Raw genomic sequence first — 27,693 nt, forward strand, 5'->3', positions numbered from 1 at the left:
TCTCGCTGACTTTCCCTCCTATGTAACCTCATTAGGTGACCTTTGGGTTTTAGTTTTCTTCTAAACATCACCAGCCACACCTTTCTCCACTGCCTATGCAGACTTAAAAATGAATCATTGTTTGTTTTCTGTTAAGGGATGATTATAACACTTTTAAGATATATGTTGCAACCCAACCTAACCCACTACATTTCAACTAACTAAGTTACATGAATGCACTTGCAACTGAATAAGTACTAAACAAAAGTCGGTGTTGGCCAAAGATATTACTTTTTGATCTCCACATATGTTATTGCTCAATAAAATCTGCATGCATCTGTTTCAATGCTTGACAACCACAAAGTGAGATAGAGTAGAAGGCGGGATGACACTGAAATAATCGTCTGACTCCTAGATCGACCTGATTGGTAGAATTGATGGTGTTACAACCTTACCTGGTCTCCCAGAATAAATTACCTTAGGACCTATCTGACCAATTCCTGGAGGTCCAGCAGGACCAGGAGGTCCAGGGAACCCCCTATCTCCCTGAAAATTAAATGAATTTATGTAAGCCAACATTTCATGGTAATTTATGGATATTTAAATGATGTTTTCTTTATTACGAATATATTTTTTTAATAATCTAAACCCATGTCATACACCAGTTGTTAATTTAAGTTTTTGAGAAAAAGCATTTATTTTATACGTTGTTTGTGCAAAAATTCCTTCTGAAATTACACATTTTTAATTTATGAAACATTTACCTTGGGTCCAGGAAAACCAATTCCATCAAGTCCCTTCTCTCCTGGCAGACCAGGAGGCCCTGGAAGTCCCTTTTTAAAAACGACACACAGCCCAGATCTTAACTGACTTACCTGCAACACCTAAATGGTAAAAAAAAAGTTCTTGGGTTGTTTGATACTCACTGGGAGGCCGGAGGAACCTTCCCCTTTCTGTCCCGGGGGCCCAACAGGACCAGGTGGCCCTCGGTCTCCCTACAGAAATAGACCTGACCTTGACTAACAATGTTCAGTGAAAATTAGTAAAAGCTGAACTGATCTCACCTTGGGTCCAGGGAAACCAAACCCAGGTTCTCCAACTTCTCCAGGCGGACCCTGTGGTCCCTGGTCTCCCTGAGTAGAAACAAAACTGAAGTGAATAAATGGTTATTTTGTGAAAGCTATGATACCTTTAGGAATTTTACCTTTTGGAATCCTACTTAATCTGGAGGGACAGACTATTGTTGTATAACAAGACCCTCCGCAGAGTTAGAGCAGCATATTTTTCATCATTAATTGAAGAGAATAAAAATAATCCTAGATTTCTCTTTAGTACAGTTGCCAAACTTACCCAGAGCCACAGCTCTGTTGATCCATCCATTCCCTTAGCTCTCAGTAGTAATGATTTTATGGGATTCTTCATAAATAAAATTGATGCCATTAAAAATAAAATAATTGGCATCCTCCCAAACATGATTACCTCGTCCTCAGTAAGTGAGGCAGCATTGGAGGAATCTTTAGAATCTGCGCAGTGTTTGAACTGTTTAAAAGCAGTAGAGCTTTCTGAGCTATCTAAAATTTTAGCTTCATCTAAACCTTCTACCTGTATGTTAGACCCAATCCCAACCAAGTTGTTTAAGGACATATTCCCTTTGATCAGTGGCACTATTTTAGACATGATTAATCTATCCTTAGTAAATGGATATGTACCACAGGTTTTGAAAGTAGCTGTTATTAAACCTTTACTTAAGAAACCTTCTCTTGATCAAGATGAGTTAGTAAATTACAGACCTATATCTAATCTTCTTTTCTTATCTAAAATTCTTGAGAAAGTAGTTGCTAATCAACTTTGTGAACATTTACAAAGTAATGACCTACTTGAGGAGTTTCAGTCAGGCTTCAGAGCTCATCATAGCACTGAAACAGCTCTGGTGAAGGTCACTAATGATATTCTCATGGCCTCAGATAATGGACTTGTGTCTATACTTGTCCTGTTAGATCTCAGTGCTGCGTTTGATACAGTTGATCACAATATTCTCCTACAAAGACTTGAGCATACTGTAGGGATTAAGGGGAAAGCATTAGGCTGGTTTAAATCTTATCTGTCAGACAGATTCCAATTTGTTCATGTTAATAATAAATCTTCCTCAAACTCTAGGGTCACCTGTGGAGTACCACAGGGTTCAGTCCTTGGACCAATTCTCTTTACTATATATATGCTTCCGATAGGCAAAATTATCAGACAGCATGGGATTAATTTCCACTGTTATGCTGATGATACTCAGCTATATTTATCCATAAATCCTGATGAATCCAATCAATTACTTCGACTGCAGTCATGTCTTGATGACATCAAAAGCTGGATGACTTTAAATTTCCTGCATCTAAATTCTGACAAGACCGAAGTTTTAATCTTTGGGCCAGAGTCCTCAAAAAATAAACTTCTTAACCAATCACTTAATCTGGGTGGCATTAACCTGGCCTCTGGTAATAAAGTAAAAAATCTTGGTGTTATTTTTGACCAAGACATGTCATTTAAATCCCATATTAAACAGGTTTCCAGAGTTTCCTTTTTTCACCTCCGGAATATCGCCAAAATTAGAAACATTCTGTCCAGGAGTGATGCTGAAAAACTAGTCCATGCATTTGTTACTTCAAGGCTGGACTATTGTAATTCTTTACTATCAGGAAGTCCACAAAATGCAGTTCAAAGCCTTCAGCTGATCCAAAATGCTGCAGCAAGAGTTCTGATGAAAATCAACAAGAGGGATCATATTTCTCCAATTTTAGCTTCCCTTCATTGGCTTCCTGTTAAATCAAGAATAGAATTTAAAATTCTTCTTCTAACGTATAAAGCCCTTCATAATCAAACTCCATCATATATCAGAGCTCTGATTACCCCGTATGTTCCTTACAGAGCACTTCGCTCTCAGACTGCAGGTCTGCTGGTGGTTCCTAGAGTCTCTAAAAGTAGAATGGGAGGCAGATCCTTTAGCTATCAGGCTCCTCTCCTGTGGAACCAACTCCCAGTTTTGGTCCGTGAGGCAGACACCCCGTCTACTTTTAAGACTAGGCTTAAAACTTTTCTTTTTGACAAAAATTATAACTAGTGACTCATGTTACTCTCAGCTACCTTTATAGTTTTACTGCTATAGGCTTAGGTTACTGGAGTATATCAGGATCTAATTTTCTCACTATATTGAGTTCCACTGTTCTTCAATTATGCATTATGTGTTGTCATTTCTGCTTTAACTTTCTGTTCTCTCTCTTTTCTCTTCATAGTAGGTACACCTGGTCTGGCGTTCTGTTAACTGTGACATCATCCAGAGAAGACGGCTCACCCGCTACTACCATCTAATGTAGAACAGATTACTAGATCAATGTGTGGTTCTGTGCTTTTTTGTTTCTCTTGTTGTGTCTCTGTTCTGTCTTCTGTAACCCCAGTCGGTCGAGGCAGATGACCGTTCATACTGAGCCCGGTTCTGCCGGAGGTTTTTTTTCCCGTTAATGGGTGGTTTTTCTTCCCACTGTCGCTTCATGCTTGCTCAGTATGAGGGATTGCAGCAAAGCCATGTACAATGCAGATGACTCTTCCTGTGGCTCTACGGTTCCCCAGGAGTGAATGCTGCTTGTCGGGACTTTGATGCAATCAACTGGTTTCCTTATATAGGACATTTTTGACCAATCTGTATAATCTGACCCAATCTGTATAATATGATTGAACTTGACTTTGTAAAGTGCCTTGAGATGACATGTTTCATGATTTGGCGCTATATAAATAAAATTGAATTGAATTGAATTAGCTAAACATCCACTCACCTTAGCGCCAGGAATCCCCCTGCCTGGAGGCCCAATTGATCCTGGTAGTCCTATTTTTCCAGGTTCTCCCTAAGACAGAAACACTAATCAGAGGAACATTTCATAAGGGAAACATGGGAGTTCATGTTCCACTGTAAGGAAACCTTCAAACTTAAAGCAGCACCTTGAAAAAGTAAAAAAATTATTTGGGATTTTTCTACTCATGCTTGTCCGTACCTTCGAACCCATTGGCCCCATAGGACCAGGTAGACCTGGCTGGCCTCTGGTCCCCCTGTCCCCTTTGTCCCCCTGCCAAAGTTAAATCAAACTGTTCAGCTCTGTACCTACATGTTTTACTTGATTTGAAGAATTAAAAAAAAATGATAAAACAACCACTAACATTATTTTTGTTAACAAATTTCCCTAAATTGTTACCTTCCCTCCAGGAACTCCTGTACCAGGAATCCCATCAGGTCCTCTGGGCCCTGGCAAGCCAACATCACCCTGTTGTTGTTTTAAAAGGCCAGAAGAAATAGAAGTAGAATTGACACACTGGTTTAAAATGCTTTAAACTATTTTTATAAACAGAAAAGTGCTTGAATGGTGCCTTTTGTCCCGGCATTTCCGTCCTCTCCAGGTAGACCAGGTAATCCGGAAAGACCAGGAGCTCCAGGATCACCCTGAAGAGACAAAAGAGAGACAAAACTTAAAATGATATACTGTGTGCAAATATGTAAAAAAAAAATAACAATCAGATACATATTAAAATAAATAGGTTAAATTTCCACAGAATCCTTTATTCTAATTTTGGTTTTGGTTTAGCAACCAGAAGATTTCCTTGTTAGTTTTAGTCAATAACAAGATCTCTACAGGGTCAGATGGATGGCAGCTGATTGACTCTTGATTTATTTTAGGAGTCCATGAATACAGAAGTGATTCTCTTTTGTTGTATGTGGATTTTATCCCTCAGAAGAGCTCAGAATGGGGATGTACCTTGGGTCCTGGTGCTCCCACGCCTCTCTCACCTGGTGCTCCAGGCTCACCTGTGAGGCCCTGATTCCCCTAGAGAAAAACATCACTCAGTCAGTGAGATCTTGCTGTCAACATTACACAAAAACAGTGTTAAACTGTTTGGTTCTACCTCTACTAGTTCATACGAAAGGCACAAAAAAGACAGTTGTAAAAAAGATCCTTTTATGAAAGGTTGACATGCACACAATTGTTTTTTTTTGTGTGTGTGTGAAAATAAACTGGAATTTAAAGATAGCCATTTTTCACTTTTGATTTGAATGTGGCCCAATCTGAAAGCAATGGACTAAACTCATCCTAAACAATGTCTAGACTTAGATCTATGGACTTAGATTTAAACATAGACAGACTTTATTAACATTCAACTGCACATTCACAAAATCACATTTGAGCAAGTTTTTTTTTTTTTTGCAAGGCTCCAAATAAAAACAGAAGGCGAAAGAGATGTAATATAAATATAAGATTTTGTCATTTGTCATGAATGTAGCAACAAACCAAAAATAAATTTTCTATGAATAGTAAATTTGTGTGTAAGACAAAATGAATAGTGCAATCTGGCAGCAGGATCTATTGCAACAATGAACGGACCATATGATGGTGCAGATAATACAGTGCAGTAGAGTTCACAGCGACCATGTAAAGTGTCTATTTTATATGTACTGTATGGGGGGGGGGGGGGGGGGGTATTGGGAGTTTAGCAGTTTTATGGCGTGTGGAAAGAAGCTGTTGTGGAATCTGGTCGTTCTGCATTTTAACCTGCTAAACATCTTGCCAGAGAGCAGCAGGGTGAACAGTCCATAATGGGGAGGTCTTTTATGGTTGAGCTCTGGTGATGCAGCGTCAATGAGGAGTATTATGGATGGAGGGAAGCACTGTCCTCACCACTCTATCTACACATTTGCAGTCTGAGGCGTTGTAGGCCCCAAACCGGACAGCGATGCAGCTGGTCAGTACACTTTCTATTGTCCCTCTGTAGACAGTGGTGAGGATGGAAAGAGGTAGATCTGCTCTTCTCATCTGACACAGAAAGTTCAGACGCTGCTGTGCTCTCTTCACAATAGCAGAGGAGTGGAGGGACCAAGTCAAATTGTCTGTGATCTGCAACCTCCAGGAATTTGATGCTGCTGACTCACTCCACTGTGGCGGCGTTGACAAGGAGGGACGTGTGACTTGGCTGATTTTTCCTGAAGTCAACGATAATCTCTTTTGTTTTGCTGACACTCAGGATCAGATTGTTTTTGTCAATAAAACAATATGTTTGCATATTAAATCAGAATCAACTTTATTTGTCAAGTTTGGATTCCGACGCTCGTATTGATTAAGTAACAGGCAGAGAAGTAACAGCAAGGCAAGCAGAACAGCAAACTACGGTGTATAACAGAAAAAAAAACATTATTCAGGGAAAAGGTAAGAACAGGGACAGTATGGATAGGATAGGAGTATTTTTTTCCATACATACAAATCTGTAAGTATGTGTATATATGGTTTGCCTTTCAGCAGAATAGCTGACTACCCTGACTGTAAAGTGTTTATCAGAGACACAGCCTGGGGATAGAATCTGGCTCTGTGTTGCCTCGCTTTAGCCATCAGTTCTTTGTAGCACCGACCTGAAGGTAAAAGTCTGAATAAGCTGTGGCCAGGATGTGTTGGGTCGACAGCCATGGTAAGCTCCTCTTACTCCGGCAACAGTTTTTCCAACTCCATCCTGGCTTTTTATGGCCCTGCTCAGGAGTAGATCAGAAGGGAATACAGCCGAGTTGTGGTGCAAACACTGATTGGCCAAGGGCGAGGAGAAACGAGAAGGTTTTCTCCAAGGGAGTCCAGGGAAAAGGGAAACTGGGCCTTATTTCTCAGTTCATAAAATTCTTGTATCCTTTAAATACATTCAATACGTTCTTGCACACCCAATAATACAAACATTTCTTGTATTTCTTGTCTTATTTATTGGGCAAAAGACAGACTATATGATGACAGTGTGGAAGGTGGCCTGTTTTTCCTGCAGAAGGTTGTATTCCTTAAGTTGCTGCAGAAAGTACAGGCTCTGCTGGGCCTTCAATGTGTGAGGATCATCTCAGGTCCTGTGAGAGAGTGGCTCCTAGGAACCGTAAATAATCCACAGTAGAAGCAACATGGTTGTGGATGATGATGGTGGTGGTGGGGATCTCCTGAAGTCCACCATCATTTACACTGTCTTTACCGGGTTCAGCTCCAGGTGGTTTTGGGTGCCCCAGTGGACAAGCTAATCCACCTTCTGTCTGTAGGCAGATCAGACCATTGACAATGGTGTCATATGCAAACTTCAGGAATTTCACAGATGGGTCTGCAGATGTGCAGTCGTCAGTGTACAGAGAGAAGAAGAGAGGGGACACACCCCTGGGGTCGGTGGTGTTGATTGTCCTAGAGTGGGAGAAGATGATCCATGCAGACCTATTTCCCCAATAAGCAAACTGGAGGGGGTATAGCAAGGGGCCAGTGATGTATTTCAGCTGCTTCAGCATTAGACACTCACATTTAATTCAAATTCAAAAATACTGTATTTATCCCAAACAGAAATTAAATGTTGATGTAACTCATTTGGTGAAGGAGTTATTAAAGACGGTGATGGCTGTGGGTCTCCTGTAGGGGCCTGTTTTACTACCAATCTGAAGAAGCCTTTGACAGAAGAGACTCTGTTTTCCAATGATAATGTCATGAAGAGGATATTCAGGATTGTCCATAATTTTATTGATTTCATGTAAAATCCTTCTTTGCATCATCGTCTCCAGAGGTTCCACAGTCGTCCCCAGAACAGACCCAGCCTTCTTTATCAGGTTGTTGAGCCTTTTTAGGTCCCTGGTTCTGATGCTGCTGCCCCAACAGATGATGGCAGAGGAGATGACGCTCTCAACAACAGATTTATAGAAGATATGCAGCATCTTGCTGCAAACCTTGAAGGATCTTAGCTTCCTCTAAAAGTACAGTCTGCTCTGTCCTTTGTTGTAGATGGCTTCACTGTTGAGTCTCCTATCCTGTCTGTTGTCCAGATGAACACCGAGGTATTTACATTCTTCAACCCCCTCCACTTCTTCTCCCGTGATGGAAATTGGGTTTGCTCTAATCCTGTTTCTCCTGAAATCTACAATCATCTCCTTTGTTTGGTTCACATTCAAGATGAGATGACTGCTTCCACACCATGCCAAAAGCGGTCCACCAGATCTCTGTACTCAGCTTCTTGTCCATCTCTGATACACCCGACAACTGCAGAGTCATCTGAGTATTTCTGTAGATGACAGGAGTCAGATTTGTGCTGGAAGTCTGAAAAGAGTGAAAAGGAATGGTGAGAGTACACTACCCTGTGGTGCTTCTGTGTTGCTGACCACCTGGTTAGACACACAGTCCTTCAGTCTCACAGACTGTGGTCTGTTTGTCAGGTAGTCATTGAGCCAGGTCATTGTTGAGGCCTCCACCTGAGTCTTCTGGAGTTTCAGACGAAGCAGATCAGGCTGAATTGTGTTAAATGTACTGGAGAAATCAAAGAACGCGATCCTCACAGTGCTGCCAGCTTTGTCCAAGTGACAGTGGGTTTGTTGAAGCAGGTGTATGATGCCGTTTTCAACTCCAACCCCACAGTAACGAGCAGACTGCAGGGGGTCCTGATATGTGCTGGTTTGCTTACACAGGTGGGCCAACAGGAGTCTCTCCGGGACCTTAATGATGTGGGATGTCAGGGCAACGGGTCTCTAGTCATCGTTGCTGACTGATGGGTGAGTTTTCTTTGGTACCGGAACCAGACAGGATGTCTTCCACAACAGCGGTACCTTCTCTTGGGTCATGCTAAGGTTTAAGAGGTGCTGCAGAATCCCACAGAGCTGCTCTGCACAGACCTTCAGGACTCTGGGACTGACACCATCTGGACCTGCAGCCTTGTTCTGGTTCAGTCTCTCCAGCTGCCTCTGCATCAGACTTCTAGAAACAGAAAAGTGGGAGGGGAGGGAGCAGCGGTATCTCCTGATTTGGTTAAAGAAAAACTAGTGACAGGAAAGCTGTGGGTCAAAGCAGGGTGGGATGTCTGTTTGGTTGGGGGTAGGAGAGGAGGATGATGAGCCTATTCCTGAACTGAACCTATTGAAGAATGAGTTCAGCTCATTTGCTCTGTTCAGACTTCCATCTATACGATATAGATATACCTCTTTCTGCTTGAAGCTTGTGATCTTCTTCATCCCTGACCACACATCTCTGATATTGTTCCTCTGCAGTTTACTCTCCAGCTTCTTCCTATACAGCTCCTTGCTATCTCTGATCTTGACTTTGAGCTGCACCTGTATACTCCTCAATAACTCTTTGTCTCGCTCCCTAAAGGCTCTTTTTATCTTCAACAGTTCCTTCAGGTCACTGGTGGTCCAGGGTTTCTTATAAGGGAAGCATCTCACTGTTCTGGTGGGGATGGTGCTGTCCACACAAAAGTTCATATAGTCAGTCACACACTTAGTCATGGCATTTATGACCTCTCCATGTGGCTTGCAAAGAGAGATCCAATCGGTAGTTTCAAAACAACCCTGTAAGGCTTCTTCAGCTTCCTGTGACCACTTTCTCGCTGCCCTTTTTGTTACAGGTAGTCTCTTGACAAGGGGTTTATAATCTGAGCAGAGAAAAACAAGGTTGTGATCTGATTTACCCAGAGCAGGTTTCGATTTGAAAATATATGAAGCCCAGCAGAGAGACGTTGGAGTCAAGGATATGATCCTACCACCATGTCTCAGTAAAACACATAATACTGCATTCCCAATACTGTTGTTGAGTCCTTGTCAGGGCTTGAAGTTCATCCAACTTGTTAGCTAACAATCTCACGTTGCTCATGATGATGGATCGCAGAGATGGTTTGCACTTCTTTCTTCTCTCTCTCCTCTTTGCTCCTGCTCTGCAACCACAATGCCTCCTTTTCAATTCATGTCGGATTTCTGGCTTCAGTTGTCGTATTATTTCTGCTTTTGCGATGTTAATCAGCTGCTCCCTGTTGTAAACCACCCTGCTGCTATGGTTACGCATCATAACAAAAGAGCAAAATATAGAAAAGTATTGGGAAAAATCAATCCAGCTGCACAGCATCCAATACAACAAGAAATGGTTGTCCAAAAAAAATAAATAAATAAAATAAAGCATTTTTTCCAAGAAAAGCAGGAAGAGCTACTTCACCATCGTGCCACCCTGAGCAGCTCATTTCTAGAATTCTATAACGTAGTCCCAGCAACAATAACAATGATACATTTAGACACCATCTGCTTTTGTACATTACCCAAACGGCCTTACCTTTGGCCCTGGGAGTCCAATTCCTGGAACTCCTCTGGATCCTGGAGGTCCAACTGGGCCCAAATCTCCCTAAGAGACAGAGTATTAGGTTGGATACAGAAAAAATAACAAGATGAAAGCAGTGGAGAGTTTCTATTGCCTTTCATTTGCGGCAATTCTTTCTGAAGGCTTTAACTGAGTTTTAAACTAGACTTTTTTAAACAAATGTGTCGCTACTTATTGACAATCGCTAGCGAGAAATAATTAACAGTTAAAAGTACTAACTAAAGTTGCTAATATTTTGAAACAGTATTTGATATCTTTGTATTAGTCATATAGCGTAGAGAAGTATATTTATTAAAGATAAACACAGATATGTGATTCCTAGAAAAATGATACAATCAACCTGAGTTTCAGGTCCTAGTGGACAGCTGCTGTGCATGAAGTCTGAAGTGGAAAGTAATTTTACATCATGTTTAAAAGCAGAGTCAACAGATTTAACACTGCAGGTGTTGTGGAGGTCTCTGGCCCAGCTCTATCACATGACAAGAAATGCCTTATTAAAGGTTTCCTGATCAGAAAAGTCTTAGAATTGTGAGAGAAAGAAATTTTACCAAACTACTGGATTGAGATTTTATCAGGCATCCTTTTATATTTTCCAGCCAAGCCTTCAAGTATAGAAGTAATAATATAGTTTGTACCTTTTCCCCTGGAAGTCCAGCTCCAGGAGGACCAACTGGACCTTGGATTCCTGGAAGTCCATGATTACCCTAAAAACAATAATTACACAGCCAGTCCTGAACAATAAAAAAACTGAAGGCATTTAATCTAATTTGTTTCAAAGTTATTATTTGGAATAAGTGTGTTTTTTCACCTTTTCACCTTTAATCCCAACACCAGAAGGCCCAGGCTTTCCTGGCAGACCTACAAATCCTCGGTCCCCCTGCAACCAAAATGAAATTCAGCACAAGTTGTACACACACATATATATACCTTTTCTTTCCTGATGTTACAAAAGCATTTTGTTCAAAAAGGGCTTTTTTTTAAAGGAGCAATAAGAGAAATTTCACCACTAGGTGGGCTGTTGAGCACTGTCTATAGACCAAAACAAGATGTTTGACAAGCCTCAACTCACTACCTCCACTCCAGCTGCAACCTGGCCCCCCCCTTTCCCCTCCCCTTCTCACCCGTCACCTCGTATGCACTATTTTTTCAAAGGATAAATACACAGCAAAACACTATCACCTTTTGGAGGAACAAATCTAGTGAAGATGTAAGTAACTCTTAACTTTATAATGCTGCTAGCAAGAGAACGTTTAGATCTGCTGGACACGCTCGCCATCATTTTGCTGCCACGCTGCACTGCTCTGATGGTGGCATTTTAGGGCAGGGAGGGGCTAAGCCCTCAGTGGCAGCTGTTCACATGCACATACATTCACATGTGGCCGGATCGACTTTGTAAACAAGAGACTGGGGAACAACACAGATAGATGGTGTCTGACGTCGTACCATTTTCCATCTAAAAAGATACCTTTAGTTCTTCACGTCACATGTTTTATTCATTTCTATCTAAAATATTGACATTTTTCTTGTTGCTCCTCTAAAGTTTGCCAAATATTTACCGGAGAGTGAAGTCAAGAAACACTCTTGTTATTTGACTGCATCAATAAACTGAATGAAATACAAATTCCATTTTATCGTGAATCTGGAGAAAGTACCAAACAATTTTAGATACAACCTATGATGCTTAAAATATTTTTCAGCTACAAACAAATTTAATATGCACAATGATTATTGACACAAGGTTTTTATACATAGAGCTACTCACTTTTGGTCCTGGAAACCCTTCTCCTTGGGGTCCAGGGAGTCCTTGTGGTCCAGCCAGTCCTGGTGGGCCCTAGAAAAAAAAACACTGCTCTCAATAAAACTGTTTATTTATTGTGCTGTGGAAAACTCATCCTTCAGTTCTTTTGTTTTATCCTTTCAATGATTCCAAATTTCTTATATCATTTAAACAGGCCTTTAGCAACACTTTTTAGCTTTACAAAGATTTTTTATGGTTTTCTTTGGACTTTGGGTGCTTTATTTCCCCCACTCTTTTCAATTAAATGTGTTGGTTTCCTAAGCTGACTGACATTCAGTCATAAATTCCTAACATTTTCCAAAAAGGATTACGGAGAAACATACATTTAAATCCCGTAACTCTGACATATGAATCTCTCAGGCACAAGCAGGCTTCTGAACTCCAGGGTTGAACCTGTTATATCGGCAAATAATGTGCAACTGAGAGAAAAAAATTATTTTAAATTGGAGATTTACAATTTATGTTACTAGCAGCCTGTCAAGTAACAAAACCCTAAACAGGCTTGTAGGTGTAGTAGAGATAAGAAGGTTTTGTATTTGTATTTGTTGTTCCTTGAAAACACAGGAGTCTGCACACTGCATGTAAACATCCCTGCTGAGTTTGACTTTCCATAAACTTTGTCGCTTGGATCGAGAAAGAAAAAAAGATATTTCAGTGTTTCTGATGAGACACATTTAAACAAAATCAGCACTGTAAAAGATCCTGATTCAGTCGATATATCCATACTCACAGGTAGTCCTGGGTCTCCTTTCCCAGCAGGACCGATTGGACCTGGTTTTCCCTGAATGCCCCTTTCACCCTGTAAGCAGACAACAGCTTAAGACCCCAAATAAATGATACAATACGCAAGGCAGAAAAATGCAGTTACCATTTAATATTTTTATATTTAAATACAAGACAGATTATTGGGAGAATAACCCTAACCAATCAGGCTACATTGAAGTTAAAATGTTATTTAAAATCCTTCAGTGACTCCAAGTTTTTTACCTATATTTTATGTACGGTGAAGGTAAAAACGAAGGCTTGCATATGAATTAATTTTTTTTCATTTTCATTTCACTGTAAAGCATGGTTTTATAATAATATAAATAAGTCACCTTGGGCCCTGGACGTCCAATCCCAAAGTCTCCTGGTGGTCCAGGTACGCCCGAAGGCCCTCTGTCCCCCTGGGGTGTGCGGTGTCACAGGAGGACAAAATGTTAAGTGGAATCACAACCAGTAACCACATGTATGCGCCATTATTCAAAAACCTAACCAGCGTGCCAGTTATTAATTTAATGAATATACAACAATATACAGTTATCTATGGCTGTAGACACAAATCTTTGGCCAAACATCAAAATCAAAACTGTTTTGACTTATAATCTCCCAGGATTCATATGTAATCCAAGGTTACAGGGTGGAAGATAACTTACATAGATTTAACAAAATTTCAATCGTAATATCCAAAAAGTATGCATCATATTTGAAAGGAATGTTCCAAAGCATTTCATATAAAAAAGCTTTCCAAAACAAAAAGTATTCTCACATGTGAGACATCTTTTTAGACCATGTTTTTTTACATTTGAAATAAGTCCCAAAACTAAATTTTTATACATATAAGAAATGTTCTAAAAGTGAAAAATATTCTAAATGTTTCTCATAGTAAGACAAAAATGTTCCCCCAAAAAAAAAAAAAAACAGCTTTGGATTATGCAGGAAAATATTATAAATTGTCCCAAAAGTTTTAAGAAAAATAACAAGGGGCTCTAACTAGATACATTAAATCTTGATAATTGTTAGGACACATTTTTGTGCCAGTGTTGTAATTGACTTTAACAAAATAAACAGCAATACATAATTTAGCCTTTCAGATTTTTTTTAAAAGTATAACCGATTTTTATTCTTACCAAAAAAACAACAACAACAACAACAAAATAAACACAGTACCTCTAAATTGACCTTAAAGAAACAAGGTTTTGGAAAGTTGCACTGTGAAGGTTGCAGAATGTGACCCTGATCACTGAATTTAAAAGCATTATAAAGTCTTACTTTAGGTCCTGCTGGGCCCTCAGGACCAATGTCTCCTATTGGTCCTATTAAACCCTGCAAAACAAACAAAAGACCTCAATCCACGATGGGAACATTCTTTAGTATCACCAACAAGTTTCTTTCTAAACAAAATCTTTTTTTTTTTTTTTTTCGTTATATGATATAAACAAATGTGAGCCAATCTAATCAAATTAGGATTTGCGTTTGGTCGCCAACCAACATTAACAAGCATGGCTTTCATTCAGTTTGATTATCAGACCATGCACATAAAACAGCAAGGCTAGACTGACTTATTACCAGTAGCACAGGAATAAAAAAAAAAAAAAGAATGGTGACCAGATCCTCCTACTAAAAGCAAAGCACAAAGTCTGATCCTGCAAAAAAATAACATCCTCCAAACTGGGATTTCACAGCTTTGGTTTCAGGATTACCTATAATCCAATACTCACATTCCATTAGTGCAAACAGGACTAACATTTTTCTGGCTGCGCAGATGGAAGACAGACTGTCTGGTGAGGCCTGGTGGCCTTTTAGCTTTAGTGTGGCTGCCGGGTAGCAGCCTCGACACTAAGTGGTGCGAAGGACAAGAGAAGAAACCAAAATATAATCTGATCTCCATATATGATGACTGCGTTTCATTAAACTTTAGCAGCTAATCAGGCTTTATTCTGAAGGAAACGAGACTGTGTGAAGCAAGAATTTACAACACCTAGTTTCATTTTAAATACATATATTAGTCAGAATCTCTGCAGGAAATGAATGTGTAAACCATTGTAGATCCAATAGTTGAACAAGGGGTTTTCCTCATTTGTCGTATTAAAAGGTGGTCATCCAGTTTGCAAATTATTTAGAATAATTTAATTTGACTGTTTAACAGCAATAAACTGAACTCTTTTAGGTCTAGCAATATAACAACGGTATTTTGGTCAGTTGTTCTTTGAAAACACTTGCTGTTCTTAGCCAGTTTTAATAATTGAATTCAAAGCAGATTTTAATGCACCAAAGTCTGCATTTGAGTAATTAAATGTTATTGGATAGATGTTACTATGAAATTAAAGAGAACTTCAAAAGTGTGTTTATTAAAGCAGAATACTTTGTGTTGTGCTTAACATTTTAAACTGCAGGATTTAAACTTTTCTGTCACAAGTTGCCCGCATTAAAAACTAAAAGCTTCCATCTGCATCAGCCACCTGTGTTGGTGGACCAAATCATAAGATACATTTGTAGACATTCCCCTTAAAGTACAACAATGACCTCAACTATGATGGTAAAATAGCCAAAGGATGGATGTGCAGAACAATAAAAGAGTTCAGAATGGTGCATGTTTAGCACTCGGGTTGGAGGGACTCGGGTGGCGTTAATTGAGCGTTGGGGACTAGGGTCTGTCTCTGGAGCAGCAAGTGTACATCTAATACTCTTACATGTAATACAGGCACCCCTAATATCATGCTTCCTGTCTGGCTCACACATGTGAAGGATGCTAACAGCAACTAGATATACTGGCTCACAAAAAAAGATGGCAAAAGCACATCAACTACACTTTACATAGAGTGTCTTCTGTCCAACTCATTCTGTGTATTTTGTAAATTCCAAGTCCAGTTCAATGGTTTAAAACTATGGCACCAATCTCACACTTTATTCATCAATGATTAGGTTTGTGGCAACTTTAGTAGGAGCTGAGGCAGGGACAGAAGAAAAAGTTGTTAATTTGGGAGCTCAAGTTCCTGTTTTCCATCACCAAGTCCAGGGAATGACCTTCATTTGGTTCTAATGGAACGTCTAAAATCTTGTTTCAATAGAAACTAACGACAAAACTTAACCTGAGAAAGAATCCATCACCAAGGGCATGAAAGCTGGGCTCTACTATTTAGGGCCCTGGCCTCTACCTTTGTATCTCTTGCAGGATCTTTGAAGAAACAAAAGAACCAATCAAATCAGTCCACAAAGGCCTGTTTTGGAGAATATAGCAGATGCATGACTTATAAAGTAAAGAATTATGCCAGCAGATGAAGAGTCACACACCAACCAGTAGCTAAAAGCTGTTGTTGTGGAAGAGCAAAAAGAAAAACTTGACGAAGTCAAATGGAAAGTAAAGTTAATCAAGGTTCAGACCCCTGAAAGCTCTACCTTTTCTCCTTTTAGTCCTGGTAGTCCTGAAAGTCCATCTCGTCCCTGCAAGATAAGACTAAACTCACCACAAAGGCACAGTGTATTCGATGTGCTTTAAAATATACAAATAAACTTCAACCGTACAGCAGCACCCTTTTCTCCTGGAACACCGCACTCTCCTTTATCCCCCTGCAAAACAGACTCAGCTGTTAAATGTCGGAGGAAAGTCACAACTGAAGTTAAACAAAACTGTAAAAAATGAACTCACCTTGTTGCCCTTAAAGCCTGGACGTCCCTGAAAAGAGTTTTGTCAGAATTTATACATCAAGATGTAACGTAGAAACCAAACAAGCAAAGAAGGAGCATCTTTTTACCGGTGAACCGTCATTTCCAGGTCGACCATTCAGTCCAGGATCACCCTTCAAAAAAAAACCACAGGACAATAAGTTGCACAGACCTAGACAATGGCATATTTGAATAAAGCTTATTTTTTTGTCAATACTTAACCTTCAGTCCTTTTTGACCAGGTGGCCCTTCATCGCCTTGGTCTCCTTTTCTTCCCTGCTCTCAGAATAAGTGTAAAAATAAACAACGACCCAGCAGACCAGCTATAAACACAGTCTCTGCTCCTGCATATTTATTCTAGAACGCCTCATAAAAGCTTTTGATGCCAAACGTGTGGTTTACATTTGCGCTACAGCAATAAACAAAAGAAACTGCCCTAAAGTTATATTACACGTCATTATTTGTTTGAAATGTATTCACCAGCTTTGCTAGTAATGTAAAGGAAACTGGATGATTTTGTTGCAAACCGCTGGGTTTTCAGTGATTAACAGCCCAATTAGAGGGAAATGGAGGACGAGAATTGGTTGAGATCATTAAAATAAAAGCGTTAAGTGTTAAAATGCATGCTACAAGGCTACAAACTCACAGGATACCCTGGAGGGCCTCTCTCTCCTTTTTCACACACACATGGTGGGCACTGAGAAAGAAAGATAGTGCAGTTATCTGCTGGGATTTAGAAGAAAAATTAAATAAGGATATTTTTTCCAAACTCACATCGTTACGCGCAACTTCTTCCTGCAAAGAAAAACCAAAAAAAAATCTGTCAGCAATTATTTGGTGCAGTTTTATCGTCATTCACTAGAAATGATAAATGATACAGTGATAAATTTTGATAAAGGCCTCGTTATCCTCTAGATCAGGGGTCACCAACCTTTTTGAAACTGAGAGCTACTCCATTGGTGTTGTGTCATACGAAGGGCTACCAGTACTGACCTTTAAACTAGAAGAGTCAGAGTTCACCTTAACTTTATGTAAAATAAACACATTTTTCATGCTTTGTTATTGATATTGTGATTTTTAAACCTATATAAATGCAAGTGTGAATAAAGAGGAAGAGTAACAGAATAAAATAAAGTTTTAGATGCAGCTCACTGGTGGATTTGGCTTTTTTTAGAACAGGGCACCACATGTGGTCCTCGGGGTCTACATGGTGTCGCTTTTTCAAGCAATGGCTGATGGGGGATTTAGACAGCTAATAATTTAACCTTGTTTAACAGCCTGCAGCAGAGTTAACCCCAGCTTATGCATAAATAGTAGCAACTGGGATATAATTGGATTCAGAAATTTTATCTTTTTTATTTCTGGTCTAAATCTGTGCTATACAGAAGGGTATTTCATACACCAAAGGAAAAAAAAAATCAAACAGCTTATCTCATTATTACGAGATCATAATCTCGTAATAATGAGATAAGCTGTGAATTTGGGAAACCTGACTTTTGAGCACAAACAGAACACACTATTTGAAAAGTTATGCTTTGACAGGACATTCAGCAGTGATGTGCTAAGCACATTTCACACAGGCTGTGGCCTGCTTTTTATAATAATCATCTTTATTTTCATTGCGACATATATTCCAGTGAAATCTGCACTCTACATTTAACCCATCCCCTTGGGGACCAGTGGGCTGCCACGCTGCAGTGCCAGGGGAGCAATCTGGGGTTAAGGGTCTTGCTCAGGGACCCAGAATGGCAGTCTGTGAAAGTTGAACCCAGAACCTCTGGTATACAAGTGTAATACTCTAACCAATAGGCCACCATCCCCCCATAAGTATGTCAGGAGTGGTTAACCTGTGTAACTTTGAATTAACTTATAAAGGAGATTATTTTGGCAACCATGAAGCACACCAGGCTTGTGAAGAGGCCTGAATTGTGTTCGGAAAAAATCCCACATCAGATTACAACACATTTGTTTTATGCAATTGGTAACAAAATTGTTCTGTTACCAATATGGCCTTGAAAATATCATATTAGTACCTTTTAAATAAAGAAATATTCTGTGACACCAGACAACGTATTTGCATCTTAAAAGCACTTTTCCAGCCAGTAGGGACATTTTTTTCATCAATTCCCCTAGTTAAGCAGTCTCAAGAGAATATGTATTGGTTTCATGTATTGGAGACTGCTCGTAATAGTTGTTATAGCCACTCTATGCAGTGTAAAATGTGTCTCTCAAAGCAAGGAAAATGTATTAATGATTGTAACTTACATCTTTCAGGTGCCACGTTACCTGACCTCAACACTCACCATCTCTTTGAGCAGCTTCTCCACCAGCAGACGGTCATCCAGAAGATGGAAGAATCTCTCAGGAGGTGGGCTTGCGATGGCCTGGAGCTTCTCCCTGCTCTCTCTCTGCAGGGCGACGTCTGACAACCCTATGGTGAAGAACTTGATGCCATTGCGCTTGGCTTCTGTGGCTGCTGTTATCACGTTAGGGTTGCGGGGATGGTCAACCCCATCAGTCATGAGCACCGCAATCCTGACGGCCTCCGTCTTGGTTTCTTGCAGAATCATCTGTGTAGCGTTCGTAATGGCGAAGGTGGTGAAGGTGCCTTGGCCGATGTAGCTCATGGTGTTGATTTTACCCTGGAAGGAGTCTAGGTCTACCCAGTCGACAAATCTGTGCTCTATGGACACAGAGCTGCTATACTGCAGCGCAGCCATTCGAATGTTCAGCGAAATGCCTTTTATCTGGAGCATGGAGAGTCTGGTGCTAAACCTCAACACAAACATCTTCTCCTGCTGAAATAGGTCAGTTTTTGCACTCTCAGAGCTGTCCAGTAGGAAGATCACCTCCAGTGAACATTTACGTTCTGTAGGTCAAGAGAATGACGGTGAAGAAAGCACTCTAATAGGTGTATTTCTAAGACATTGCTAAACTACACGTTTTAAAAGGTCTCAGCAATTTTTTTAAAAAAACTTTTAGTGCTAGGGCAATCATGATGCTGCTACTCTCTTGGAATTTGCCATATATGTTTTTCTATGGCACTTCCTATTTGAGATGCTACCCAGCACCCTCATCTTGCTTTGTATGTATAGTTTTATATATCATGCAGTACATGTCCGCAGTCAAATCATTGCTCTGTTACAGCTTTCTCAGATTATGTCAGGATGAATAAAGATGTCATAACACTATGCCATGCTACTATTATTGCTGACAAATGTACTATGTCCTTGCTAGTTTGATTCCACGAGCTAATTGTCTGGATGTGCTAAGATCTCCTTTATGTGGACTGTTTCTGGGTCACGGTAAATTTACGACGATTTAGATGTAGAGACTTTGACAAGGTAAGATAATTATGATAAGACAAATCGGTCTGGGCATTTCCAAAGCACCAAAGCTCATCCAGAGTCCACCACAAAAAAACAAAAAAATAATAATTTATATTTATCCCGTATATTTCCAGGGGACAAAATTCATTGAGATGATTTTTTACAAGGACGGCAAAGAGGAGAAACAGCAAGGTGCAAACAAGCCATTACAAAGAAACACAAATTATTAGATTATTTACCATAACAACAATGTATAAAGCAATAAAACATAAAAACAAAAAATTTAAATGGCATCCAGGGGCTAACAGTAAAGTGATGTTAGCTTCTTTGGCATCTTGGGTCCATTTTGATGCCAAAGAACGGCATCAAAATGGAAGAAACTACAGTGGACCTAAATGTCGGCTTTGATATAAAGTCATGCTTTGAGGTATAATTGTTGCATAATTTAGTTATTGTGATTTATTACAATTATTCTTGCATTCAGTTTTGCCTGATGTTCCTTCCCAAAACATGTTTCTTACCTTCTGCTAGATTTTTTTCTAATCTATGCTTGCTTCCATATTTGACACGTGCTTTGTGTTCCTGTTCAGTTTGCATGTTTCACCTTTTGAAGTCACTTAAATCTCAGTGCAGACATGATACTTATTTTGAATGCTTTAACCCACTCTCTATGTGGGTTTAGGTTTAACAAGTTCTAAGTGCAAAACACGCTAATTATAACCACTGGATTTTAATGGTTAAACTAAAACCTAAAGCAAAATAGAAGTGCACTCTGCTCGACAACTTCGGGTTGGACAGATCAAGCACTGTTTCAGATTACATACACTCACTAATTGCTCCCATTAGTTTGAACAAAGAGTTCAGAGGGAACAATGAGTTCAGAGATCAGGTCAAAGTGTTGACCTGACCTCAAAGGGATGTGCTAGAGAAACATGTCTGATCCATGCAGGGCCCCCCATCTGACAGCGTACAGGACATAAACGATTTGCTACAAAAGTCCACAAGATGCCTTCTGGGGAGTCATGAAATCCATACCCTGACCTGTCCAGACAGCTTGCTATGACAATAGGGTAAACTAAATAATTGTTTTGTCACGCATATTATTTATCTTTAGCTGTCTTTGACTGCTGTATCTAGATGAGAGATCTAAACGTACAATATTGGCTTTAGTTTGAAGACAAAACAAAGTATTTTAGGGCTTCACTTGGACTGTGATAAAAGAAGCTGAGCAGAGGACTTTTAAAGATTGGGCATCACTAGAACTTATCAATAAACACCCTTGTCATAAATCTGCTAATAATCAAATAAATAGCACTCACCACCAGCTTGTGTTGACCTGTCAAAAAAAATACCAGTCCCTCCATCATCGTGCAGTTTGTAGTTTTTTTTACGTGTCTTCTCTCTCCTTTGGCCTGAGGCATCGTGCATGAGAGCTAGCACCAGAAGCAAGAGCCCCAGTTCTCTAATTAGGCTTCTATGAAGGGACATGTTCAAACCGAGCTGCTGCAGCAGGTGGAGAGGTTGATGAGAGAAAGAAGTGCCTAAACACAAAAGAAGCAGAGAGCTTGGTTTTGGATATCTGCAGAAACAGAGAACCGCGACAAAACTGGATCAAAAAAATTAATTTCAGTAAAGCTAAACTAAATTAAAAAGGTTTTAACTCTACTGAAATGTTGCTTTACCTCATTTAGCTATGGGCAGTGGCTCCTGTCCATTCAGCCGAGGCTCTTAGGGAGGCATTTCACTGTCCCCGCAAGATCGGATCTTTATAAACGCGGCCGACGTGATCAGAGGAGCAGCAGATGAGCTGATACGTTATGGCTTACTGCCAGTAGTTTAAACTATAATGAGATAGAGTCGTGTTGGGCTTTGTTATTGCAGAAGCAAATATTAGTTGGTAAAATGAAATGAAATTTAACCAAAATAAATTAAATTTAATTCAATTAGATTTAAAGTGTAACCAAAACATTCACCTGCATTTTGTTAATGTTTTAGGATTAAATATATTGTATGTAATTCTTTTGAGAAATACACTGTAAAAAGGGAACTAAAAGTAATTTGTTTCTTGAAATTAGTGTATTTGTCCTTGACCTGAGCAGGCAAGTTTAAATGATCTGCCAATGGAATAAGATTTTTGCACTTAAAATAGGAACAAGTCACCTCCATGATTATTTCAACTGCAGTATATCTAATTATCTTATTTGAGGGGTCAAAATACTCATTCCATTTGCAGATAATAATTTTTTCGTATTTAAAAAAAAAATTATTACATGTATACAGTCATATATACAGTCAATACATATTTAGCCCGAAAAGGAGTGGGACGAAGTAAACTTATTGAATCCCATTCCTATATTCCATTTTGGACAAGTCTCATTATAACTTTATTATCAATTCAATTGAAGAAAACAGAACAAACACGCAACTAAGGACAATTTCATTCTTATTCAAATATGCATCACTGACAATAAGTAGGTAACAGTTTATGTTCCTTTAAAAAAAAAAGATTGCAACAAAGATACATACAAGCAACGGTAAGGACAAAATACCAAAATGGTAGCAAAACAACAATGGAAGGGAAACATCAAGTACCCTGCACAAGACTGATACAGAAAAGAGCAATAAAATAATGCATTTAAACACAACTCTCACTGTATTGTGACAAGACAAATATATTAATTACATTTTTTTTTACTTACTTTTACTTCCCTTTTTGCAGTGCATGGATCACTGTAGAGCCCCAAAAATGAAAACAATGAGAAGGATGCCACAGTTGGACTTGTACTTTCAATTGTACTTTCAATTGTACTTTCAACAACAAATTTGTATGCATTCATGTTAATAAGCCTCATCCATGTGTTCCCAGTCAAAATAGCAATGGCATCAAAGCAGTTTTCCAAGAGAACATCTCTGATTCCCTGGCATCCAATACAGAGGGAACTAATTTCATCTAACAATATTGTTTTCATTGAATTTTCTTATGTTCTGTATTTTCTGTATATTTTTTACTTTACTTACTGTATTGCCCGTTGGCCAACATTGTTGATTTTAAAATAGCATTTCAAATAAATGATGTTGTGTGCATTCAATTGGTTAGTTTAATTATTGGTGTTAATAAAAGTTTTTGGTTCAATTTACTATAGTTTTTGAAGCACCAATTATTCACATAGGTCATTTCAAGGGACTTTATGAGACAAAATTATCACATTCTAATACAATTCTATCAAAAATGCGAAGCTTTAGACTTCTATCAGAAGGATAGATAAGTAGTAACTAGTTATATTAACTTTGTTACACTTACTTGAATAACATTTTTTGGGGAGAAAAGTATTTTTATGAATAAGTTTACAACTCCATATTTTTTTATTTCTTTTTTGAGGTAATGGTACTCTTAATTGCGTGCCATGCCTTTCTGAGCCTACCTTAAGTTATTTCACTAGATGAAGAATAAACCTGTGTTAGCGAAAAATGCACCAGACTTACTGTGAGATAAGCTCCAATAAATATATAAACAGTCCAATAAATGGGGTTTTGATTGTCAATAACAATATCTATTTATCTACTTTTCTGAAAAAAAATCTAAACCCATAGCCTTAAAACTGTATGGTCAAAACCTTAAAAAGGTTTTCATTGATTTATCGGTATGTATTTTCATTATAGTAGATTTAATTATAGTAGATCTTTATCAGATAATCCTGTAGGAAACTTTAAAGAGTCTGTCCCCATTTGAATTTCCTTAGTATCGCAGAAATACGCAGCAGATGGCGGCAATTGTATTTCTTCCCCTTCACAAATTGATGATTTTGTTGATGGTGTTACTTCCTCGTTGTGTTTTGCATTTGACAGCGTAGCCCCATTGAAAAAAAGGTGATTATTCATAGGAAGCTGGCTCCTTGGTTTAATTTAGCACTGCATTGACAAAGCTTATAGTTAGAGTGACTTAGGTTATAACAAACAAATACTACAAAATTGGAGAACAGTATGAGAACTCAGCAGAGGGCGAGAAATTGTTGCTATAGGCTTAGGCTGCTGGAGGACATCAAGATCAATTTCTCGCCCTCTGCTGAGTTCTCATAATGTTCTCCAATTTTGTTTTATTTGTTTGTTATTTCAACTTTTAACTTTTTGTTGTGTTTGTCTTTTTTCTTCTCTTCATAGTAGGTACGTCTGGCCTGGTGTTCTGTTTAGCTGTGACACCATTCTGGGAGGCAGATCATCTGCTATTACCATATAACAGAAAGGATTCCTGGATCAATGTGTGCTTCTGTGCTTTTTTCTGCCCCTGCTCTGGTTTCTGTAACCCTCAGTCAGTCGTGGCAGATGGCCGTTCACACTAAGTCTGGTTCAGCTGGAGTTTTTTCCTTTCTGTTAAACCTAAAAATATATAAAAAAATTATATTATGTCAATGATCAATCAAACACATCCGGTAAAAAAATCTTACAGGAGTGTTGGGAGGAGCACATATACCGCTTTGGTTGGATTGGCAATATAAAAGATGAATATGCAGAATTATGATCGATTTTGTCCAAGGGAACCTTACTCTGACATTCCAGCTGTGTTCTTTATGAATCCATCTCCAGATTTATTCTTGCATATATTAATAAAAAAAAAAAAAAAAAAAAACACATTCCAGAATGGTTTTTGTTCAAAAAATTAACAATTTTCCGACAAATTATTTTCTGATGGCTCAAAAGACCCAGATTCGCAACACTCTTATAGTTAAATTAACGCTGAGATTACAATAGTCACGAGTATATGATAATATATGAGCTTTATTAAGCATCAAAGAACTCAACAAGGAAAGATTTATCCTATTCTGTACAAACGTCAACTCAAATTAACCCTCAGCAGAATTTATTTGGAATCCAGCACATTTTAGATTCCATTGGGTAAGGATGAAGGCTAAATAATCAATAATAATTATATTAAAAAATTTGCAGGAATATTGGAAGCTATGCTACAGGAGAAAGCTCAAGGAAGCACTGAATAAACTAAATGCTAACTACAAAATTGAAAATGTTTTTGAGGTTAATTAAAATAAAAGCTCATGTCATTTTTGAAAAAATAAATAAAAATAAAATCTATTTGAAATAATCTAGAGCAGGGGTCTGCAACCATTGCATTCCAGAAAGCCATTTTTGCCCTCAGATCAACTGAATAAAATTAATTTGGTGCCGCACATCTCATACGACCTTTTGAAAAAGGACAACTATAAATATATATATTTTAATTCTACAAAAGAACCACAGTTTGATTTGGATACATTTTCTTCCATGGGATGTTTTATAACTGTGGAAAATTCTGTTTAGAAAAAGCATGTAGTTAGTAAATTTCCAACCTAATGACAAGAAAAATAGATCTAAGAAAATATTACTGGTACTTCTAGTTTCATTCTGTGGTGGAAATACAATTCAGTTATTCCACTAAAAAGCTGGTTTATTTGGAAAACACCTTTGGCTGGTATCAGACTGTTGCACCCTGCAGGAAGAAGGTAAAAGCAGCAACAACACACCTCTGCTGCGCAGAACCACATACCTGACAGTCCGGATCTCCAAGGAACAACTTCTTCTTTTGTCCCTACCTCAGCTACTACTAAAATTGCCACAAACCTAATCATTTATGACTAAAGTGTGAGGTTGGTGCCATAGTTTTAAACCATTGAAGTGGACTTGGATCTTGTGGTGCAAAATATACAAAAAAGTTGGTCAGAAGACACTCTATGTAAAGTGTAGCTGATGTGTTTTTGCCATCTTTTTTAGTGAGCCAGTATATCTAGTTGCTGTTAGCATCCTTCCCATGTGTGAGCCAGACAGGAAGCATGCTTTTAGGGCTTCCTGTATCTCATGTAAGAGCATTAGATGTACACTTGCTGCTCCAGAGACAGACCCTAGTCCCTTATGCTAATTTACCGCCACCCGACTCCCTCCAACCCGAGTGCCAAACATGTAGTCTGTGGCCAAGGGCACAAATCCAGACAGAGGGGTTCAGACTTCTCTGTCTGGCAAAGATCAGATTACTCAGATGACTGAACCATCTTCTCCTGCCCCAGCTGTCTTGGCAACCACCTGGCTGCCATTCAGAAAGCGTTGATTTGACTCTGAGCTCTTTTATTTTTCTGCACATCCATCCTCTGGCTATTTTACCATCATAGTTGAGGTCACCATCGTGCTTTAAGGGGATCTTCTACAAATGTATCTGCTAGATTTGTGTCCTTCAGAATAAAGCCGGATTAGTTGCTAAAGTTTAATGAAACGCAGTCATCAAATATGGAGATCAGATTATATTTTGGTTTCTTCTCTTGTCCTTCGCACCACTTAGTGTCGAGGCTGCTACCCGGCAGCCACACTAAAGCTAAAAGGCCACCAGGCCTCACCAGACAGTCTGTCTTCCATCTGCGCAGCCAGAAAAATGTTAGTCCTGTTTGCACTAATGGAATGTGAGTATTGGATTATAGGTAATCCTGAAACCAAAGCTGTGAAATCCCAGTTTGGAGGAAGTTTTTTTCTTCTTCTTTTTTTGCCGCCATTCTTTTTTTTTTTTTTTTATTCCTGTGCTAGTGGTAGAGAGTCAGTCTAGCCTTGCTATTTTATGTGCATGGTCTGATAATCAAATTGAATGAAAGTCATAATGTTGGTTGGGGACCAAACCCAACACTTAATTTGATTCGATTGGCTCATTTTTTTTTTTTTACATCATATAACGAAAAAAAGATGTTGTCTAGAAAGAAAACTGTGGCTGATACTAAAGAATGTTCCCATGCTGGATTAAGGTTTGTTGTTGTTGTTTTGTTGTTGTTTTGCAGGGTTTAATAGGATTGCATCTGCCATGTTGCACTGAGAAAATACTGCAAATGTCTGCAGACGTTGAGAAACCAGGAATCCAGTGATGTTTCTATTGTAGGTTACTGGAGCAACAACAAGGCTGTGAGGTGCAACTATTTAACACTGGCGACAGAAACTGTATAATGGACTGACTCTACGTGAGGTTAGCCAGAGTGAATGTTAGCATAAACAAATGCTGTGACAAATATATTTATTTATGTTTTAGCACTTAGTTGTTATAATTCTTCGGGTCTGAAGGAATGCTAATTAACTTGCAGTGCCATACAGGTACATCTAAAAAATTTAGAACATTGCATAAAAAGTGCAATATTTTTAATGTCAGTTATTTCAGAAAGCTCTTGTTTCTTGTAAATCTCATAATCTCATGAGCTTACAGGTAAGGAAAACCTGAAATTCAATTTCTCAGCAAATTAGAATATCACATTAGACCGACCAAAAAAGGATGTTTTAGGCACAAATGATGGGCTTCTGAAAGTATGTTTATTTCTATGCACTCAATAGTTGGTTGGGCCTTGCCTTGCAGGAATCAATGCGCCGTGGCATAAAGGCTGTCAGCCTGTGGCACTGAGTGGGTATGACTGAAGACCAGATTGCTTTGATAGCTGCTTTCAGGTTATCGGCCTTGTTGTATCTGGTATCTCATCTTCTTCTTAACAACAGGCCACACATTTTCTAAGGAGGTTCAGGTCAGGGAGGTTTGCTGGCCAGTCAAGAACAGGAACAACATGGTCATTGAACCAGCTTTTGGTGCCTTTGTCAGTGTGGGCAGGTGCCAAGTCCTGCTGGAAAATAAAATCAGCATCTCCATACCGCTTGTCGGCAGAGAGAAGCAGGAAGTGATCTAGAATTTCCTGATGGATGGCTTTATTGACTGTGAACTTCTGAAAACACGGTTGACCAACACCAGCAGATAATATGTCGCCCCAAACCATCACTGACTGTGGGAAATTCACACTGGACTTCAAGCCACTTGGATTTCTGTTTCTCATCACTCTTCCTCCAGACCTTGATTTCCAAAAGAAATGCTGAATTTACTTTCATGCCAAAACCACTGAGCATCGGTCCAGTTATTTTTCTCCTTAGCCCAAGTAAGACGCTACCGACATTGTTCCTGGGTCAGGATTGGCTTGACACAAGGAATGCAACATTTATAGCCCACGTC

The 27,693-nt window shown here is 39.0% G+C and overlaps 1 protein-coding gene across 1 annotated transcript in view; it reads right to left on the reverse strand.

Annotated features, from left to right (window-relative positions):
- col28a1b (collagen, type XXVIII, alpha 1b) overlaps nt 1–22,728 on the reverse strand; it is a 30,415-nt gene extending 7,687 nt beyond the window's left edge. The window contains exons 1-26 of the mRNA XM_036127879.1: nt 22,707–22,728; nt 21,008–21,229; nt 18,663–19,228; nt 17,134–17,154; nt 17,006–17,056; nt 16,582–16,635; nt 16,449–16,493; nt 16,343–16,369; nt 16,219–16,263; nt 16,093–16,137; nt 13,966–14,019; nt 13,032–13,100; nt 12,665–12,733; nt 11,899–11,967; nt 10,945–11,013; nt 10,772–10,840; nt 10,092–10,160; nt 4,770–4,838; nt 4,392–4,456; nt 4,212–4,287; nt 4,014–4,085; nt 3,798–3,866; nt 1,044–1,112; nt 906–974; nt 744–812; nt 457–525 (exon numbers count right to left, since the gene is read on the reverse strand). Coding sequence (XP_035983772.1) covers nt 457–525; nt 744–812; nt 906–974; nt 1,044–1,112; nt 3,798–3,866; nt 4,014–4,085; nt 4,212–4,287; nt 4,392–4,456; nt 4,770–4,838; nt 10,092–10,160; nt 10,772–10,840; nt 10,945–11,013; nt 11,899–11,967; nt 12,665–12,733; nt 13,032–13,100; nt 13,966–14,019; nt 16,093–16,137; nt 16,219–16,263; nt 16,343–16,369; nt 16,449–16,493; nt 16,582–16,635; nt 17,006–17,056; nt 17,134–17,154; nt 18,663–19,228; nt 21,008–21,229; nt 22,707–22,728 — 2,193 coding nt within the window. The remainder of the gene's footprint in view (nt 1–456; nt 526–743; nt 813–905; nt 975–1,043; nt 1,113–3,797; nt 3,867–4,013; nt 4,086–4,211; nt 4,288–4,391; nt 4,457–4,769; nt 4,839–10,091; nt 10,161–10,771; nt 10,841–10,944; nt 11,014–11,898; nt 11,968–12,664; nt 12,734–13,031; nt 13,101–13,965; nt 14,020–16,092; nt 16,138–16,218; nt 16,264–16,342; nt 16,370–16,448; nt 16,494–16,581; nt 16,636–17,005; nt 17,057–17,133; nt 17,155–18,662; nt 19,229–21,007; nt 21,230–22,706) is intronic.
- Between the last annotated feature and the right edge of the window lie 4,965 nt (nt 22,729–27,693).

The sequence above is a fragment of the Fundulus heteroclitus genome, chromosome 3, assembly GCF_011125445.2.
Source record: "Fundulus heteroclitus isolate FHET01 chromosome 3, MU-UCD_Fhet_4.1, whole genome shotgun sequence".
Taxonomy (NCBI): Eukaryota; Metazoa; Chordata; class Actinopteri; order Cyprinodontiformes; family Fundulidae; genus Fundulus; species Fundulus heteroclitus.